General features: G+C 42.6%; 1 protein-coding gene across 4 annotated transcripts in view; it reads right to left on the bottom strand.

The window, feature by feature from the left end:
- MTMR7 (myotubularin related protein 7) overlaps window positions 1–18,230 on the bottom strand; it is a 176,756-nt gene that overhangs the window by 95,393 nt on the left and 63,133 nt on the right. The window contains exon 1 of one of the 4 annotated variants that reach the window (XM_027077238.2): window positions 10,671–11,092. The exons of the other annotated variants lie outside the window; for them this stretch is intronic. Within the exon in view, the coding sequence (XP_026933039.1) occupies window positions 10,671–10,694 (24 nt within the window). The 5' untranslated portion in view covers window positions 10,695–11,092. Of the gene's footprint in view, window positions 1–10,670; window positions 11,093–18,230 lie in introns of those variants that run through there. 4 annotated transcript variants of the gene reach the window in all.

Genomic DNA, 18,230 nt, shown 5'->3' with positions numbered 1-18,230 from the left:
ACCCAGAAATTATTCTGTTGCTAATAAATCTTTACACTAGCAACAAAGTATCAGAAAGAGAAATTAAGTAAACAATCCCATTTACAATTCCATCAAAAAGGATGTATACCTAGGAATAAATATAACCAAGGCATTTAAGAACCTACGCTCTGGGGGCACCTGTCAGTCAGTTGTAAGCATCCAACTTCGGCTCAGGTCATGATCTCAAGGTTTGTGAGTTTGAGCCCAGCATCAGGCTCTGTGCTGACAGCTTGGAGCCTGGAGCCTGCTTCAGATTCTACATCTCCCTCTCTCTCTGCCCCTCCCCCAATCATGCTCGCTCTCTCTCTCTCTCTCTCTCAAAAATAAATGAACATTAAAATTTTTTTTTAAAACCTACACTCTGAAAATGAGAAGGCATGGATGAAAGAAACTGAAGACAACACAAATAAATGGAAAGTGTTACTGTGCTCATAGACAAGAAGAATCAATATTATTAAAATGTCCATATCACCTAAAGCAATCTACAGATTCAATGCAATCCCTATTAAAATACCAATGGCATTTCTCACAGAACTAGAATAAGTAAACCTAAAATTTCTATGAAACCACAACAGATCCCAAATACCCAAAGGAATCTTAAGAACAAAACTAGAGCTAGCATGCTCCCAGATTTCAAACTAACCGACAAACATACAGTAATCAAAGCAGTATGGTAATGGCACTAAAACAGACACACAGATCAATGGAACAGAACAGTGTCCAGAAATAAACCCACACATATATGCAAGAAACTGGACCACTTTCTTACATCATATACTAAAATAAACTCAATATGGATTAAAGACTTCAATATAAGATCTGAAAACATAAAACTCATAAAGTATAATACAGGCAGTAAACTCAATGACCAGTCTAAGAAATATTTTTTGGATCTCCACAGAAAAGGATAAAAAAATAAAAAATAAATAGGACTACACCAAACTTAAAAGCTTTTTCACAGGAAAGGAAACCATCAACAAAACAAAAAGGCCACCTACTAAATGGGAGAAGATATTTGCAAATGATATATCTGATAAGGGACTAATACACAAAATATATACAGAACTCATTCAACTTGACATTAAAAAACCCCACAACAATCCAATTAAAAAATGGGCAGAGGACCTGAACAGACATTTTCCAAAGAAGACATACAAATGGCCAACAGACACATGAAAAGATGCTCAACATCACTAATTATCAGGGAAAGGATAATCAATACCACAATGAGAGATCACCCCAAACCTGTCAGAGTGGCTAATATAAAAAAAAAAAGAGAGAGACAAGAAATGACAAATGTTGGCAAGAATATGCAGAAATGGAAACCCTCATGTACTGTCTGTGGGAATGTAAACTGGTGTAGGCACTATGGAAAATGAGGATCTTCAAAAAATTAAACTAGGGATCCCTATCAAAATAATACCAGCATTCTTCACAGAGCTAGAATAAATAATCCTAAAATTTGTATGGAACCAGAAAAGACCCCGAATAGCCAAAGCAATCCTGAAAAAGAAAACCAAAGCAGGAGGCATCACAATCCTGGACTTCAAGCGATATTACAAAGCTGTAATCATCAAGACAGTATGGTACTGGCACAAGAAGACACTCAGATCAATGGAACTGAACAGAGAACCCAGAAATGGACTCACAAACGTATGGCCAAGTAATCTTTGACAAAGCAGGAAAGAATATCCAATGAAATAAAGACAGTCTCTTTAGCAAATGGTGCTGGGAAAACTGGACAGGGACATGCAGAAGAATGAACCTAGACCACTTTCTTACACCATACACAAAAATAAACTCAAAATGGATGAAAGACCTCAAAGTAAGACAGGAAGCTATAAAAATCCTTGAGACAAAAGCAGGCAAAAACCTCTTTGATCTTGCCCGCAGCAACTTCTTACTCAACATGTCTGCAGAGGCAAGGGAAACAAAAGCAAAAATGAACTACTGGGACCTCATCAAAATAAAAAGCTTCTGCACAGAGAAGGAAACAATCAGCAAAACTAAAAGGCAACCGACAGAATGGGAGAAGATATTTGCAGATGACATATCAGATAAAGGGTTAGCATCCAAAATCTATGAAGAACTTATCAAATTCAACACCCAAAAAACAAATCATCCAGTGAAGTAATGGGCAAAAGACATGAATAGACACTTCTCCAAAGAAGACATCCAGATGGCCAACTGACACATGAAAAAATGCTCCACATCACTCATCGTCAGGGAAATACAAATCAAAACTACAATGAGATACTACCTTACACCTGTCAGAATGGCTAACATTAACAACTCACACAACAACAGATGTTGGCAAGGATGCAGAGAAAGAGGATCTCTTTTGCATTGTTGGTGGGAATGCAAGCTGGGGCAGCCACTCTGGAAAACAGTATGGAGGTTCCTAAAAAAATTAAAAATAGAACTACCCTATGACCCAGCAATTGCACTACTAGGTATTTATCTAAGGGATACAGATGTGCTGTTTCAAAGGGACACATGCACCCCCATGTTTATAGCAGCACTATCAACAATAGCCAAAGTATGGAAAAAGCCCAAATGTCCATCGATGGATGAATGGATAAAAAAGAGGTGATATATATATACAAAGGAGTATTACTTGGCAATCAAAAAGAATGAAATCTTGCCATTTGCAACTACGTGGATAGAACTGGAGGGTATTATGCTAAGCGAAATTAATCAGAGAAAGACAAATATCATATGACTTCACTCATATAAGGACTTTAAGAGACAAAACAGATGAACACAAGGAAGGGAAACAAAAATAATATAAAAACAGCAAAGGGGACAAAACATAGGAGACTCTTAAATATGGAGAACAAACAGAGGGTTACTGGAGGGGTTGTGGGATGGGGGATGGGCTAAATGGGTAAGGGGCACTAAGGAAATCCACTCCTGAAATCATTGTTGCACTATATGCTAACTAATTTGGATGTAAATTAAAAAAATAAAATTAAAAAAAAAATTAAACGAGGGGGCACCTGGCTGGCTCAGTTGGTTAAGCGTCCAACTTTAGCTCAGGTCATGATCTCACAATTCGGGCTATGGGCTGACAGCTTAGAGCTTGGAGCCTGTTTCAGATTCTGTGTCTCCCGCTCTCTCTGCCTTCCCTCCCCCCAAATAAGTAAATGTTAAAATTTTTTTTAAAAATTAAAGATAGAATTACCATATTACCCAGTAATTCCACCACTGCATATTTACCCAAAGGAAATAAAAATGCCAATCCCAAAAGACAGATGTGTCCCTCTGTTCATTACAGTATTATTTACAATGACTAAGATATGGAAGCAATCTGAGAATCCATCAATAGATGAATGGATAAAGAATATTTGGTATATTTATACAATGGAATATCACCCAGTCATAAAAATGAATGAAGTCTTGCCATTTGCGACTACATGGATGGACCTAGAAGTATGGTATTTTGCTAAGTGAAACAAGTCAGACAAAGAAAAACAAACACCATACGATTTCGCTTATATGTGGAATCTTAAAAATCAAACAAATAAAACAAAGCATAAACATACCCAAACATACTCACAATTATGAGTGGTGGCCAGAGGGGAAGAAAGGTGGATGGGCAAAGTAGGTGAAGCAGATTAAGAGGTACAAACTTCCAGGTACCAAAATTCACAGGGATATAAAATACAGTATAGGGAACAGTCAATAACATTGTAATAATTTGTAGGGTGACAGATCGTGACTAGCCGTATCATGGTAATCACTTCATAATGTATATAAATGTTGGATCAGTATGTTACACGCTTGAAACTGATAATGCTGTATGTCAACTATACTTCAATAATTTAAAAAAAACCAAAAAACAGGATTCTCTTCCCAGATGCCTGAAATATCTCTGTATCTTCACTGCCAAGAGTCCTTTGTATAGATCCCTCTTTTCCTTGAAGAGAGGAACTAATTTCTTCTGTACAAACAGGAATAATTGTGGGAAACAACTTCTCTATATCCAGCAAGACCTTCTCTTCTGCCATCTCTACCCTTTGTTTCTGCTGAAACTATAAAGAATTTGCCTAAACGCTGGGCCATATAAGAATCTTTCACATACTGAAAGGTATCATGTAATACCCTTATAGGATTGTTCCTACTGTAAGACATTCTATTCTGGGCACTATAAAGAAAATTAAACCAGGGATTTTCATAAGGGCTTAAAATCCAAATCCTTAACAGTGGAAACAGGTTAGGCAAGCTATAGTCAAATGAGTAATACACATTCATTAAAACAATATGTAGGTGAGTGAGTTCTGATTATAAGATATATGCACTAAGATAACACTGGGCAAAAAGTTCAGTAAGAGAGAAAAAGCACACTTTAACTATGTAAAAAGGGTATACTATCACAAATTGGAATTGGAATGATAGAAATATAATTTCATGCTCACAATGTTGTTTCTCTAAGAAACTGTTTAAATGTGTAACAATTAAAATCTATATTCTTTTTTTATGTAAACCTATCTATTTGCACTGTCTAAACAACTGTTTCCAAAGTATCTAGGTTCTGTTTATTATTGAAGTTCATTCTGTATTGTTGGAATCACAGGAGAGGAATACATAAGATGTAAACATAATTTCCTCAAAAAGTAATATAGAATTACTCTATGACCCAGTATTTCTACTTCTAGAGATACACTCAAGAGAATTAAAAACTTATTTTCAGGTGGTGAGGGGTTGGGCAAAATGGGTAAAGGGCAGAGGGAGATTCAGGCCTCTAGTTATGGAATAAGCAAGTCATGGGATTAAAAGCAGAGCAGAAAGAATACAGTCAATGATACTGCAAGAGCAGTTACAGGACAGATGGGAGCTACACTTGCCAATACACATTACCATAACATATAAACTAGTCAAATCACTAAGTTGTACACCTGAAACTAATGCAACGTTGTGAGTCAACAACACCCAAATTTTTTTTAAAAACTTATTTTCATATACAAAAAAAAAAGTATAGGAATGTTCATAGCAGCACTATTCATAATAATCAACAAAGCAGAAACAAATGCCCGTAAGTTGGAGACTGGATAAACAGCATGTGGTATATCCACATAATGGAATATTATTCTGCAATAAAAGGTAATGAAGTATCAATAACATGCTATGACTTGAATGAACATAGGAAAAAATTATGTTAAATGAAAGAAGTCACAAAAGGCCACGTCTTATATTTACCCCATTTATATGCAATGTCCAGAATAAGCAAACCTAATAGAGACAAAAAGTAGATTAGTGGTTGGCTCGGGGGACTAACGACTAAATACCTACAGGCGCTCGGTTTCTTTTGGGGATGATGAAAGTGCTCTGAATTAGGTAACGGTGATAGTTGCACAATATTGTAAATGCAGTGACAAACATTTGTACACTTTAAAATGACTGAAATGGTGGGGCCCTAAGTGGTTCAGCCGGTTAAGCACTTGACTTCAGGTCATGATCTCACAGTTCGTGAGTTCAAGCCCCGCATCGGGCTCTGTGCTCACTGTTCAGAGCCTGGAGCCTGCTTCAGATTTTTTTGTCTCCTTCTCTCTCTGTTCCCCTCCTGCTTGTGCTCTCTCTCTCAAAAATAAATAAAGACTAAAAAAAAAAATTAAAATGACTGAAATGGTGAATTTCATGTTATTTGGATTCTCTCATTAAAACTACATATAATCAAAAAATACTATCATTTATATGTGTGTATATATATGTGTGTGTGAGTGTGTATTAACAATATACCGACATCTACAAGTACTAAACACTATTACATCTAATACTGTACCTCGTCATGGGTACAACCCACGAGGCCTGGATCACTAAAGCAAACACTAAAAACTGAAGAGCTGAAACCAAAAGTTACTCACTCCTCCTATTATTCAGTTATCAATTTATTTACTGTGTGCTTAACTGGTGCCAGGAACTGTGTTAGGTGCCGTGGATCCAGGGGTGAACAAGACATGATCCTCACCTTCATGGGGCTCCTAGTCCAGACATGAAACAATGTCTAGAGGAGCTTGACATTAAACAATCACTCAAATAAACCTACAACTTAAAAACAGGGAGCATAAGGTAAAATACTGTGTTTGGTTATACACTCTAACAAGCAAGCCTGACTTCGAGAAGGTACTGGGCAACAACCTCCCTGAGGACATTCTATTTAGCCTGAAACTAGAAAGATGAGTTTTAAGGGAACCTGGGGGGCTCAGTCAGTTAAGCATCCAACTCTTGGATTTGGCTCAGCTCATGATCTCACGGTTTGTGGGATCATGCCCCACATCGGGCTCTGTGAGGACAGCACAGAGACTGCTTGGGATTCTCTCTCCCCCTCCCGAAATAAATAGATAAACTTAAAAAAAAAGAAAGATGAGTTCTACCCAGGTGAAGAGTAAGAATAAGAGTATCCCCTAGGGGCACCTGGGTAGCTCAGTCAGTTGAGGGTCTCGTGAGGACTCCTGATTTCAGCTCAGGTCATGATCCAGGGTCGTGGGATTGAGCCCTGCATCAGGCTCCACAGTAAGCACGGAGCCTGCTTGAGATTCTCTCTCACTCCCTCTGCCCCTCTACCAATGATGTGTGTATGCACTCACTCTTTCTCTTTCCAACCTCTCTCTCTGAAATAAAAACAATTTTTTTAATTTAAAAAGTGTATCCTCCCAGGGGCGCCTGGGTGGCTCGGTCAGTTGAGCATCCAAGTTCGGTTCAGGTCATGATCTCACAGTTTGGGAGTTTGAGCCCCGTGTCAGGCTCTGTGCTGACAGCTCGGAGCCTGGAGCCTGCTTCGAATTCTGTGTCTCCCTCTCTCTCTGCTCCTCCCCTGCTCATACTCTGCCTTTATCTGTCTCTCAAAAATAAATAAATAAATAAATGTTGTGGTTTTTTTTAAGTGTATCCCCCAGACAGAATAGCAGTGCAAAAGTCCCGAGGCAGAAAAGAGCTCACATTTGAGAAACCCACTAAGGTTGGTTGTGACTGTAGGGTAGTGAATAAGAAAGTGACTATCACAGAATGAGGCTGGGGAAGTTACTAGGGATCAGTCTACAAAGGACCTTACCAGCCACTCTGAGGATTCTCCCTTTATATACTGGGTACAAAGGGAAGCTACCCAAGAATTTCAGTGGGTAAGTAACATGATCAATTTGTGCCATAAAAGCATCACCAGGCTTCCTCTGTGGAGAAGGAGATAGAGAAGAGCAAACAGGACAGTTAGAGACCAGTTAGGAAGCCGTTCTAGTAATGGTTCAAACTAGGGAAATGAGGTGGAAAGAGAAGACATTTTCAGGGTCAGTTTTGCAGTTTGGGAGGTCATCACATATTTTATTTTACACCTAAAATCTACTGATGTGGAAAAAAAAATGTCTTCCAGAAAGACAAAAGCATAAAAATTAGAGATTACTTAGCCAGGATTCTAGACACAGTGGCTTCAATCCAATACCAAACGAAATCCTACAAAACACTTCAAGCTATGTCCAGGATTCCTGAAGCCTCTTCATAGAACTGAACCCAAATTATCCCTAAGTTTCTTGCAGGATATTTTCTTACTAGCAAGCTCTGAGAGTGGTGAAGAAATCCAGACAGTGAAGTAGAAACCCAGAAGTTCACTGTGATGAGTACAGATAAGGTTTGGTGTCCACACTTTGACCCACCTGCAAATTAGCTTGTCCTTGAAACATTTTTTCTTTCTACAAAGGAACCATTGTGGGAGAGAAACACCCTGCTTAACATATGCTCTGTTAAAGGCTTCAGTTAAACACGCACACACACACACAGAAAGAAATATGTGCAAAGTATTCAGATTATTCATGTACATCTGTCTCCTTAAACTGCACTCCAGAGACTGAAGCAGAACACAGGGGCTGTGATGGGTATCATACAGTTTATAAAAAATGAATGACTTTCATTGTAGGAGCAAAGCAACTGTACATGTATATACACACATGTATACACATGCGTGTATTTCTTTTCCTCTTAAAATAAAAACCTGCTACCTACTTGATAAATATCGTTTCAAAACCCACCGTGGGTCAGATACACTAAATTTGTGAATATCCTTATATCCTTATAGCTCGAAACATGAATCATGAAATCTAAGGCAATCTACCTATTCAGCTCTCCCAGAGCATACCAGAAGCAAGTAATAAGAGGAATATAACTATCACTAGTTATAGACTTTCAAACACATACTCTGTAAGTAGTCTTGTCCTATTATTTTTCATTTATACTGTGAAAATCAGTTCGGCGCTTAAAAATGCAAAATGGAAAAAGAGATGCTGTTAAGGAACCATTTCATCGTTTTCGTCTTCATCACTCCGAAGGTTTCAGCTTCTTTGAGGTTGTAACGATATCTTACAACACATCACACTGACACAATTGCTTGACAGCTGTTTCAAGTGCCCCTGGTCCTCCTTGACTCCTTACATGTTAAGACTCCGCTCTTCTCAGGGCGCCTGGGTGGCTCAGTCGGTTAAGCATCCAACTTTGGCTTCGGTCATGATCTCATGGCGTGAGTCCCAGTCCCACATTGAGCTCTCTGCTGTCAGGACAGAGCCCGCTTCAGATCCTCGGTCCCCCTCTCTCTCTGCCCCTCCCCTGCTTGTACACGTTCTCTCTCTCCTTCCCAAAAACAAAGAGAGAAAGACTCCACTCTTCTTTAAGAAGGCTTCCCTCACCCCTTACGGTAGAGCTGATCCTCCGTCCATCCTCTCCCTGCCACTATCTCTTGTATATATCTCTGTCCAGATGTGCAAATGCCTCCCCATCGAAAAAGTTCCCTGATGCTTCATGCTCCCTGACGCTTCAGCCTCACACATGAAAGGTTCTCAAGTGCTTGTGAAATGAAATGAATGAGTAAACGAACCTGATCCACCCAATCTCTGTATTTAATTTTTTCCACCTGCACTATCCTAAATGTCAATGACCTCAGTCCAATGACATTTCAGACAATTCTCCGTTTCCCCCCCATTTTTTTCCCATTTCCTGACAGAAGGGGACTTTTGGTTTAAGGCACTGCACTGCTTAGAAGTGGTTATGAGCACCAGTTTTAAGAATAAGTAGAATATCGCTTGCTGCTCAGGTTTACACACATGGCTTTGGACACAGCTTGAATATAGATTAGAAAAGGCCTTTACTCCTCAAATTCATGGTCTCGAGTACCATGTCACTCTATCACTCTTGATATTCACATCAGACATCATTTTTATACAGGGCCCCCTTCCACATGACAAAGAAAAGATGCCCTTGGCAAGGAGAGAAGGACTCCATGAGTTAAATTGGTCATTCCAGAATAAATTATTTAGCACCACTTAAATCCTGAAAGCTTTGAGCCACCAACCTTGTGGTTTATGGCACTCTCTTCTATGTTTACAAGTTCCCAATAGTCAAGCAACAATTTAATTCCACAGTGCAAAATCAATACAACTTAAATTTACTATTGGAACGGACACTATCTAGCAAACTAAAAAAGATTTATTCTTCTACTGACATGAGATCATCATAAAGCTGCTTCTACAAAGAGGTACTTAAAAACCATCCTAGAATTTAGGAATGAATTCTTCTTACTGGACTTGTAACAAAGCTATGCCCACCCCTCCCTCACCCCTTTGCGGGGCGGGGAGGGGGGGGGGAAATGAGTGGGATCCCTGGGGCTGCCTAAGTTCTGACCACACAGACCTAGCTTCGCCTTAACTCTGTCAAGGGCCTAGATTTTGGGGTGAGATCATCCTGGAAATCCAAGGAGGCTGTGGTGGTGGTAACGAGAGATAGCCAACTAGCTTGTGAAATATATTCTTTCACCAGTTTAGAGTTTTCATCAGACGGGAAAGTCGATCATCGTCTTCACCCTAAATTATATTAGTAGTGCAACTACAAGTGGGAAAGTTTGGTGCAGCGGTCAACGATTCCAGGGTTATTTATCTGGAATGGCCAGGGACGAGGCGCTTTTGTTGAGTGGCAAAAGCTGGCGCTGTTTCAAACACACCGGTGGACGAATCTGTAAGCTGCACCCTTCTCCTCAAGGAACCAAACTGGCGGAAAAGGCAAGAAGATGGAAGGACCGGTAGTAACATTCCCCCCACAGCGAATACGGATCATCTGCTCCGTGTAAAGTCCACCGCAGCTGATAGCCTGAGGATGGGGAAGCGGAAGGGCGAGCTGGGTGGGTCTGAACGCTTAGGTTCAACAAGCTTCCAGAGTGCCTTCAATCCACCTGCACAGAACTCCTTTGCTGGCACCTGTCCTCAGGAAGGCTTGTTTCTCTTTCAACGGCCCAGAGCAGGCAGGAGAAAATTTGGGGGCGCGCGAAAGGGGTGGGGAGCAGCAGCAACCTAGGGCCAGGCTAGAAGGGAGCGTTTATCAGCGGATCAGCAGCCCCATTACTCAACCGACAACCGGGGTTCCCTCCCGTCCACCCCTATGTGCAATGCGCACTCTCAAGGACAAGAGGTTAGATCCAGCAGCAGCCAAAGCTAGGCCTGTAAGGCAACAAGAGAAAGCCCAGCCTCACAGCGAACCGGGAGATGCTGGAGCGCTGCCTCCTTCCTCGCTCGCGCTGCTGGCTCGGCCAGCGCCCCGCAGGAAAGCCGGGCCTCCCGCCCGCTCAGCATCCCTCCTCCAGCTCCCGCTCTCCCCCTTCCGCCCGCGCCCGTGCCACCAACCTTGGGCGTGCGGATGTGCTCCATGGCGGGCCCACTTCCACAGGGTCCGGGGCGGGCGCGGCCTCACGCACCTGCGCGTGTCTGCAGCGCGGCGGGAAGGACGCGGGGAGGGGGCTTCGCGCGCGGGAGCAGGCGGGCCGCGGGGCTTGGCTCCGCCTCCAGGTGCGGCGGCGCCCGCGCGAGGCCGGCGTGCGGGCCCCGGGGCGCCAGCGCGGCCCTAGAGCGCGCGCGCGCCTCTGCGCGCCTGCCACCTGCCCTGCGCGCGGCCGCCCAAGCCCGCTCTTGGCTGGGGTCTTCAAGAGCCGCTCGCTTCTCTGTAAGAGGGGCGGCCGGAGTACTGTGAGGCTACTGTTCCCCAAGACACAATGGGGGCCTTGTGTTGGGTGTGGCCTCTTGGAGGAGAGGTGGGGAGTACGCGCAGCTCTGCGCCGCCCATTGATCCGGCTTCCTTCCAGGGCGTCCCAGGATAGGTAGGACTTCAGGGTGGGGCAGAAAAAAGGCTGCCGCTTGCATTCCAGGTCCAGGATGGCCTGGTGGGCTGCCTGTATGTTTGAGCACGTGAGCAGCTGGCATAGCGTTGGGAGTAAGGGTGGACATAAAAGCAAAAGTGTTAGAGCCTTAGGTGGTGTTCTATTAAGTCAGGCATCTCACATCAACCTGCCACTAACTGTTGGAAGAGATGCTTTCCCATGGCACCGTGTTGGGTGCTCATTTGCCGTCTTCACTTAGCTCTAACTGCACTGGACGGTAAAGATACAAAACACCCATTATAAGGTATCATTTTTCCATTTACGATATTAAGAGTTGTTGTTGCTATGTTAGTATTCAGCGATTGGGAAAGGCTAAAGAAGAAATGCAACCACCCCCCCCCCCCCCCGCAACCTTCTTTCTTGCAACCCTAAGTGCACAACTGCCCACCATAGCTAAAACTTCACAGAACTGTACAGAGTTCTTAAAATAATATCTATTCAGGGAGTCTGGCTGGCTCAGTCGGAAGATCTTGATCTTGGGGTCGTGAGCCCGAGCCCCATGTTGGATGTAGACATTACTTAAATAAACATTTTTAAAAAGAGTAATATCTATTCAAAATTTTTCCTAGCTTTTATTCATCTCTCTTTCTAATCGTCTTTAACTGTAGAGATTCTGTGTTTTAGCTCTTTTTGTTCAATGCATGGTAGGCACATTGCAGCTGTCCAAATAAATGTTTAAACCACACAGTGTTACATTTATTTTAAAGTGTCCAGATCTTTTTCATGTATCTTCTAGCATTTCAGTCTCCTACTGCTCTGGGAGACAATTAGGACAAGAAGGATAAACTGATGATTGCATATGACAAAATTGACCCAGGGTATAATTTCTACCTTACTAAAGAACACCAGGCACAGAATCAGGAGCACTATCTTCACAACTCACACACTGGCCTCAATCTCCTCATTTGTAAAATGAAAGTTACCTGCTGCCTAGATGACCTTAAAGGGGGTTCCATCTCTAAATTCCGTAAGTAGGCATCTTATATTCACTTTGGGGTTTGCATTCTGAATAAGATAATAATCTTGGAATTGTGTGATTTCAGGGCTCTTCTGTCCCTCCTACTGGTGGGCAGATCAAGAGTTTACTTGGTGAGTAATTTTTGCATACGACTCGTCTTCATATTTGCATAGTTTTTTTTAACTACCCACAACACTAATTGGTACATGGGAAGCCATAAATCTGAACGATATAAATAGCTTAATTTTAAGAAAAAAAAATCCAGATTCGTTTAAAAATACATCTTCCCTTATGATAGCTATGAAATCAGCATTAGGTTACAGTGAGTCAAAAACTATAATCAAGGGGCGCCTGGGTGGCTCAGTCAGTTAAGTGTCCAACTTCAGCTCAGGTCATGATCTCGCGGTCCATGAGCTCCAGGCCTGCACTGGGGTCTATGCTGACAGCTCAGAGGCTGGAGCCTGCTTCACAGTCTGTGACTCCCTCTCTCTCTACCCCTCCCCCGCTCATGCTCTCTCTGTCTCTGTCTCTCTCTCAAAATAATAAATTTAAAAAAATGTTTAAAAATTAAAAAATTCAAATCATTGGGGTAAATCCACATAGAACAAGCTATGTTAACTTAATACACTTATAAATTTATATTTATAAATATTTATAAATAAAATAACAGTGCGGAAAGAAATATCTATAAATAAACATTTTAGTTTGGTCTAAAGATTCTCTGAGGAACCCTCCCCCACTTTTCCCTCAGCCCCAGTCACAATTCAGACTATTAGATCACACACAACGTTGACCCCAAGTTTCACCGCTTCTCTAAACCACCACTCAGTGGGGCAGAAAAGATTGAACAAAGCAGCAGGAGGTGGAGGGCAGTGAAGTGAGGGAATGAGGAGTACATCACCGAAATGCTAACTTCGTTGATCCTAAGTGGGACAAAAAGAGAAACTAGCCACTTGTTTCCTTAAGAAACATTGACATTAATTGCAATGACATGGATGGAGCTAGAGAGTATCCTAAGCGAAGTAAGTCATTCAGAAAAAGACAAATACCACATGATTTCACTCATATGTGGAATGAAAGAAGCAAAACAAACACGGGAAGGAAGAAAAAGAGAGACAAACCAAAACACAGACTCTTAACTACAGAGAACAAATTGATGGTTACCAGAGGGGTGATGACGGGGCGGGGGGGGGGGGGGGGAGTGAAATAGGTGATGGGGATTAAGGACTGCCCTTGTCATGGTGAGCATAAAATAAAAACTTAAAAAAAAAAAAGAAACACGTCAATTAACCGATGGTCATGCACAAGCTACTGTGGCAGATACTAGGAGACTGAAGGGAGATTTAGAAGAGAAAGATGCCAAGTTCCATAACAGCGATGCAGACAATGCCAAGGAAATGAAAAGTAGATCAAGGAAGATGGCACCAGAGCAGGTGGAAACGCCGTAAGACACCTCAAGGAGACCGATTCACTTTCTGCATTTTCCGTACTGATTATACAGAAAATAATGGGTACAGTCAGAATCACACACTTAGTTCTTGAAGTTTGATATTTGGTGTGCCTAGAATGAACCCCGGGAAATTTCAATGGATGCCGCATCTGTGAGGCTTCATGGAACAGAACTCTCTCCACCTGGCCCCAGAACCCAGAAGTGAGAAGAAGAGAAAAAAATCCTCACTCTTAACACCCTACGTGATTTACAGATGGATGTACACCTAGATCTGCACGACATCAGCCTCTGCCCAACAGGTTGGAAAATGGCTATTTTTCTCTAGTATTTGTGAATCCTTGATGGAAAAGAAGTGTATTTCACAAAAATTATTTTCTTTTTTCTTTTTAATTTTTTTAATGTTTATTTATTTTTGAGAGAGAGAGAGAGAGAGAGAGAGAGAGACAGAGTGCAAGCAGGGGAGGGGCAGAGAGAGAGGGAGACACAGAATCGGAAGCAGGTTCCAGGCTCCAAGCTGTCTGTCAGCACAGAGCCCGATGTGGGGCTCAAACTCACGAACTGTGAGATCATGACCTGTGAGACCATGACCTGAGCCAAAGTTGGGCACTTAACCAACTGAGCCACCCAGGCGCCCCTCACCATAACTATTTTCATCATCAAGAAAAACATCAGATAATAGGGTTAAGATCTAGTTCCCTTCATATTCATCAAACCACTTCTTCCCTTGCCAAGCACAACATAGTTGTCCTCATTTTATGATCAGTGTCTCACATTTCAGTGGTTTTCACCTTGTAAAAATGGTAGATATGACTGTACTCCTCAATATTTAATTCTCCCATTCTTCACGGGCACACAGGAGACTTTACTTTCCAACACTGTTACTGTTGGGTGGGGCCATGTGGACTTCTTTTTAAGTTTATTTACTTATTTTTGAGAGAGAGAGAGAGAGAGAGAGAACAAACTGGGGAGAGGCAGAGAGAAGAAGAGAGAGAGAGAGAATCCCAGTGTGGGGCTTGATCTCATGAACTGTGAGATCATGACTTAAGTCAAAATCAAGAGTCATAGGCTTAACTGACTGAGCCACCCAGGTGCCCCTAAGTTTATTTATTTTGAGAGAGAGAGAGAGAGAGAAAGAGAGAGAGAGCATGGACAAGCAGTGGAGGGACAGAGAGGGAGAGAGAAAATCCCAAGCAGGCTCCCCACTATCAGCACAGAGTCCAAGGCAGGGCTCAAACTCATGAACCGTGAGATCATGACCTGACCTCAAACCAAGAGTCAGATGCTTAACCAACTGAGCCACCCAGGTCCCAGGGCCATTTCTGTCCAGTGGATTGTGAGAAGTGCCATGTACCATTTTGGAACCAAAGCTCTGCGCAACCTGGGTGGCTTTTCAGCTTCCTCTTCCCTGTCTTGATATTTGGGGATCACATCTTGAGATTATAGAGAAAATAATGACAGTAAATTCACTCTAAATGTGCGATGTGACTGTGACCCAAAACTATTCAGCATTGACTTGAAATAAAGGAAGAAAGAAATAGACCCTTTGCCAGAGTCATCAGTGGGAAAGCAGTCACCCTGAAGAGTCACAGCAGAGTCTTTAAAGTGAAAAGAACACGTTTTTATGGTTGCTTGAAGCCACTGAAATTTAATGGTTTAAGTTTTGTACCTGGACTAGCCTATCCTGAATTTACAGAGAACGGACATCCAGGAGAGAGTCAAGGTAATCTGTCTGCGCTTTCTATGTTTCTGATCATTTTAAAGGGGATCGATAGTGTCTTTAAGGAGCCCTAAGAGGTTTGTCATACGTCAGACCTAAAGTACTTTATCGTATATCACCAAACTTCTGGAGACCATCTTAAGAAATGTTTATCACATAGATATTTGAGTTGTTAAATAATATTGCTGCAGAAATTTTTAAACAAAAACTTGACATTAACTGGGAACTTTCCCAAAATCCTGTGATCTTCAGTGGCCTGAGGAGATGTGGATACTTATCAAATAGTTGTAAGACTTTTTTCCGGCATATTTACATTTCTCCTGAGGCAACTAAAACTTCTGATCTGGCAGCGAAGACGAAAAAATGTTTCCTCAGGGATAGGATTGCTAATGATTACAAACTCAATGCAATCCTATTCAGCACTGTTAAACCTCTGTGGTCTGTGCTATGTGTGGAGTTGGGCACCTTTTTCTGAAAAGTCTAGTCTCAGAGAGAAATGCATTTAGATACTCAATATGACAGGCAAAGCTGCACTGGGGGTTCTGCCTGGAAAAGAAATAACATCCTCACCTTCAGGATTTTTATAAACTTGATGATGCAAAATATCGAAGGTTCCTTTGGCGTAGCCCTAAGCCAGTTATGGAGAGGAAGCACTCCATGGATCACAGGCAGCTTTGCCCTTTTTCTAGGAACAAAAGGGAAACTCTAGAACAGCTAAAAACAGCACTTACTCTGTGAACAGGCACGGTTTTAAAAATAGGCAATTACATTTTGTTCTCTCTCCACGAAGGTGCATTGCTCAAACCCAGGTCTGTCCTCAGTCCACTCTTCATTGTCTTTCCACTGCCATCCCTTCAACTGGCACTTTGATGCAGAGAATTTCCACATCAATATGTTTCGTCCTCATTTCTCTCTCCGCTTCGTGTGTTATATTTCCATCAACCTGCAAGATGCCCCCACTCGGAGTTTCATCGATGGCATAAACTAGAGGTGGTTAAGAACACGGGCACTGGAGGGGCGCCTGGGTGGCTCAGTTGGTTAAGCATCTGACTCTTAATTTCAGCTCAGGTCACGATCTCATGGTTCAAGAGCTCATAGTGCAGAGCCTGCTTGGGATTCTCTCTCTCCCCCTCTTCCTCTGCCCCTCCCCCACTCATGCCGTCTCTGTCTCTCTCAGGATAAATAAACTTAAAAATATTTTTTTTAAAAAAAGAACATGGGCGCTGGAGGCAGACTGGCCTATTTTCATATCACAGCTCTGGCATGTATTGGCTATGTGACCTTGAGCCAGTTTTCTAATCACTCTCAGCCTCAGGCTTCTCAGCTGTAAGATGGGCATAAATGATAAAACCTGTGTTATTTTGTTTCTCAAGCTGCGTAGATCTCTCTCTGTATGGATGTTTATTATATTACTTCCTACATTGTTATATGCCTTCAGTGGTTTAAATAAAAAAAAAAAAATTGTTAGAGGTGCCTGGGTGGTTCAGTCAGCTCGACATCCAACTCTTGATTTCAGCTCATGAATCTCAGGGTCATGTGATCGAGTCCCGTATCGGGCTCTGTCCTGAGCATGGAGCCTGCTTCGGATTCTCCCTCCCTCTGCTCCTCCTCTCCCCTGCTTGCACTCTCTCTCTCTCAAAATAAAAACAACAATAATTGACAGCAAAAAAAAATTGGAGAAAATTACACCCCCTTCTTAGGGTGTATGTGACAATTCACTGAGAGGGAGACTTGAACATATTTTCAGGCAAATACTTACTGAGTGCTCACTCGCCTTGTGCCAAGTACTGGGGATAAAAACGTGAAGCAGCCACAGCCCCTGCCCTCAAGATGCTTCAGTCTCGTGATACCAGCTTCTACCTAACACCGCATCCTCCTCTTGACCTCATTATCTCGCCTGTTGGTCCTAATCCCTGAAGCTCAAAAGCTGGGAGTTGTTTTTGGTTTATGCCTCTTGCTGCCGCCCTTATCCGGACATACGTAGATTCCCTCCTCCGCAAGCATTTCCTCGGCTGGTCCCGCCACCTCCCTTTTCCAGTCGTTATTCTAGTTCAAGTCCACACTGCTTCATCCTGGCTGGAACCACAGCCTCTGCTTGCTGCCGGATGCATCTCCGTAAAAAGCTGCTTCGATCATGGCCCTCTCCAGCGACGGACCTACAAGTCTTCAAGCGATTGACAACGGCCTTCTGAATCAAGTACCGTTTCCTCATCCTGTCATTTCAGGCCTGACCACGTCCTACCGTTCTCTCGTACAAACTGAGCGAGCGAGTCCACTGGCACTTAGTAGGTGCTCCACATAGAGTTTTTTACGTGGGTCATTTAGTCACCGAATCACTTTCCGTATCTTGCATTGGCTTATCTTATCTTCATGTCTTTGCTCCTACTGTGTGTTCCCGTCAAATTCTTAGGCTCATTTCAAAATTCACTTCAGTATTTCCTCCAGGTACAGTTCTTCCAAAATAACTCCTGTCTTTTCATGCCAATAGGCAGAGATGATCATAAGCAGTTTGTGTCCATCTGGAAGCGCATTTCTGTGCTTCTTTGTTACTGCTTGTCCACAGGGGACCTGGATCTGTCCGCTGTCCCAGGAATCCCACGCCGGCCCCCTACGCTGATAACATCATGCTGATTAGATCTGATAAGCAGAGGGGCACCTGGGTGGCTCAGTCGGTTAAGCGTCAGACTTCACCTCAGGTCATGCTCTCGCAGTTCGTGAGTTCAAGCCCCATGTCAGGCTCTGTGCTGACAGCTGAGAGCCTGGAGCCTGCTTCAGATTCTGTGTCTCCCTCTCTCTCTCTGCCGCTCCCCTGCTCACGCTCTGTCTGTCTCCTCAAAATAAATAAACATTAAAAAAAAATTTAGGTCTGGTAAGCAGAAAGTAGCAGGTACCCAAGATGCCCAAG

This window comes from Acinonyx jubatus, chromosome B1 (assembly GCF_027475565.1).
Source record: "Acinonyx jubatus isolate Ajub_Pintada_27869175 chromosome B1, VMU_Ajub_asm_v1.0, whole genome shotgun sequence".
Taxonomy (NCBI): Eukaryota; Metazoa; Chordata; class Mammalia; order Carnivora; family Felidae; genus Acinonyx; species Acinonyx jubatus.
The sequence above is the reverse complement of the archived record's forward strand: the minus strand, read 5'-3'. Positions and strand labels throughout refer to the sequence as shown.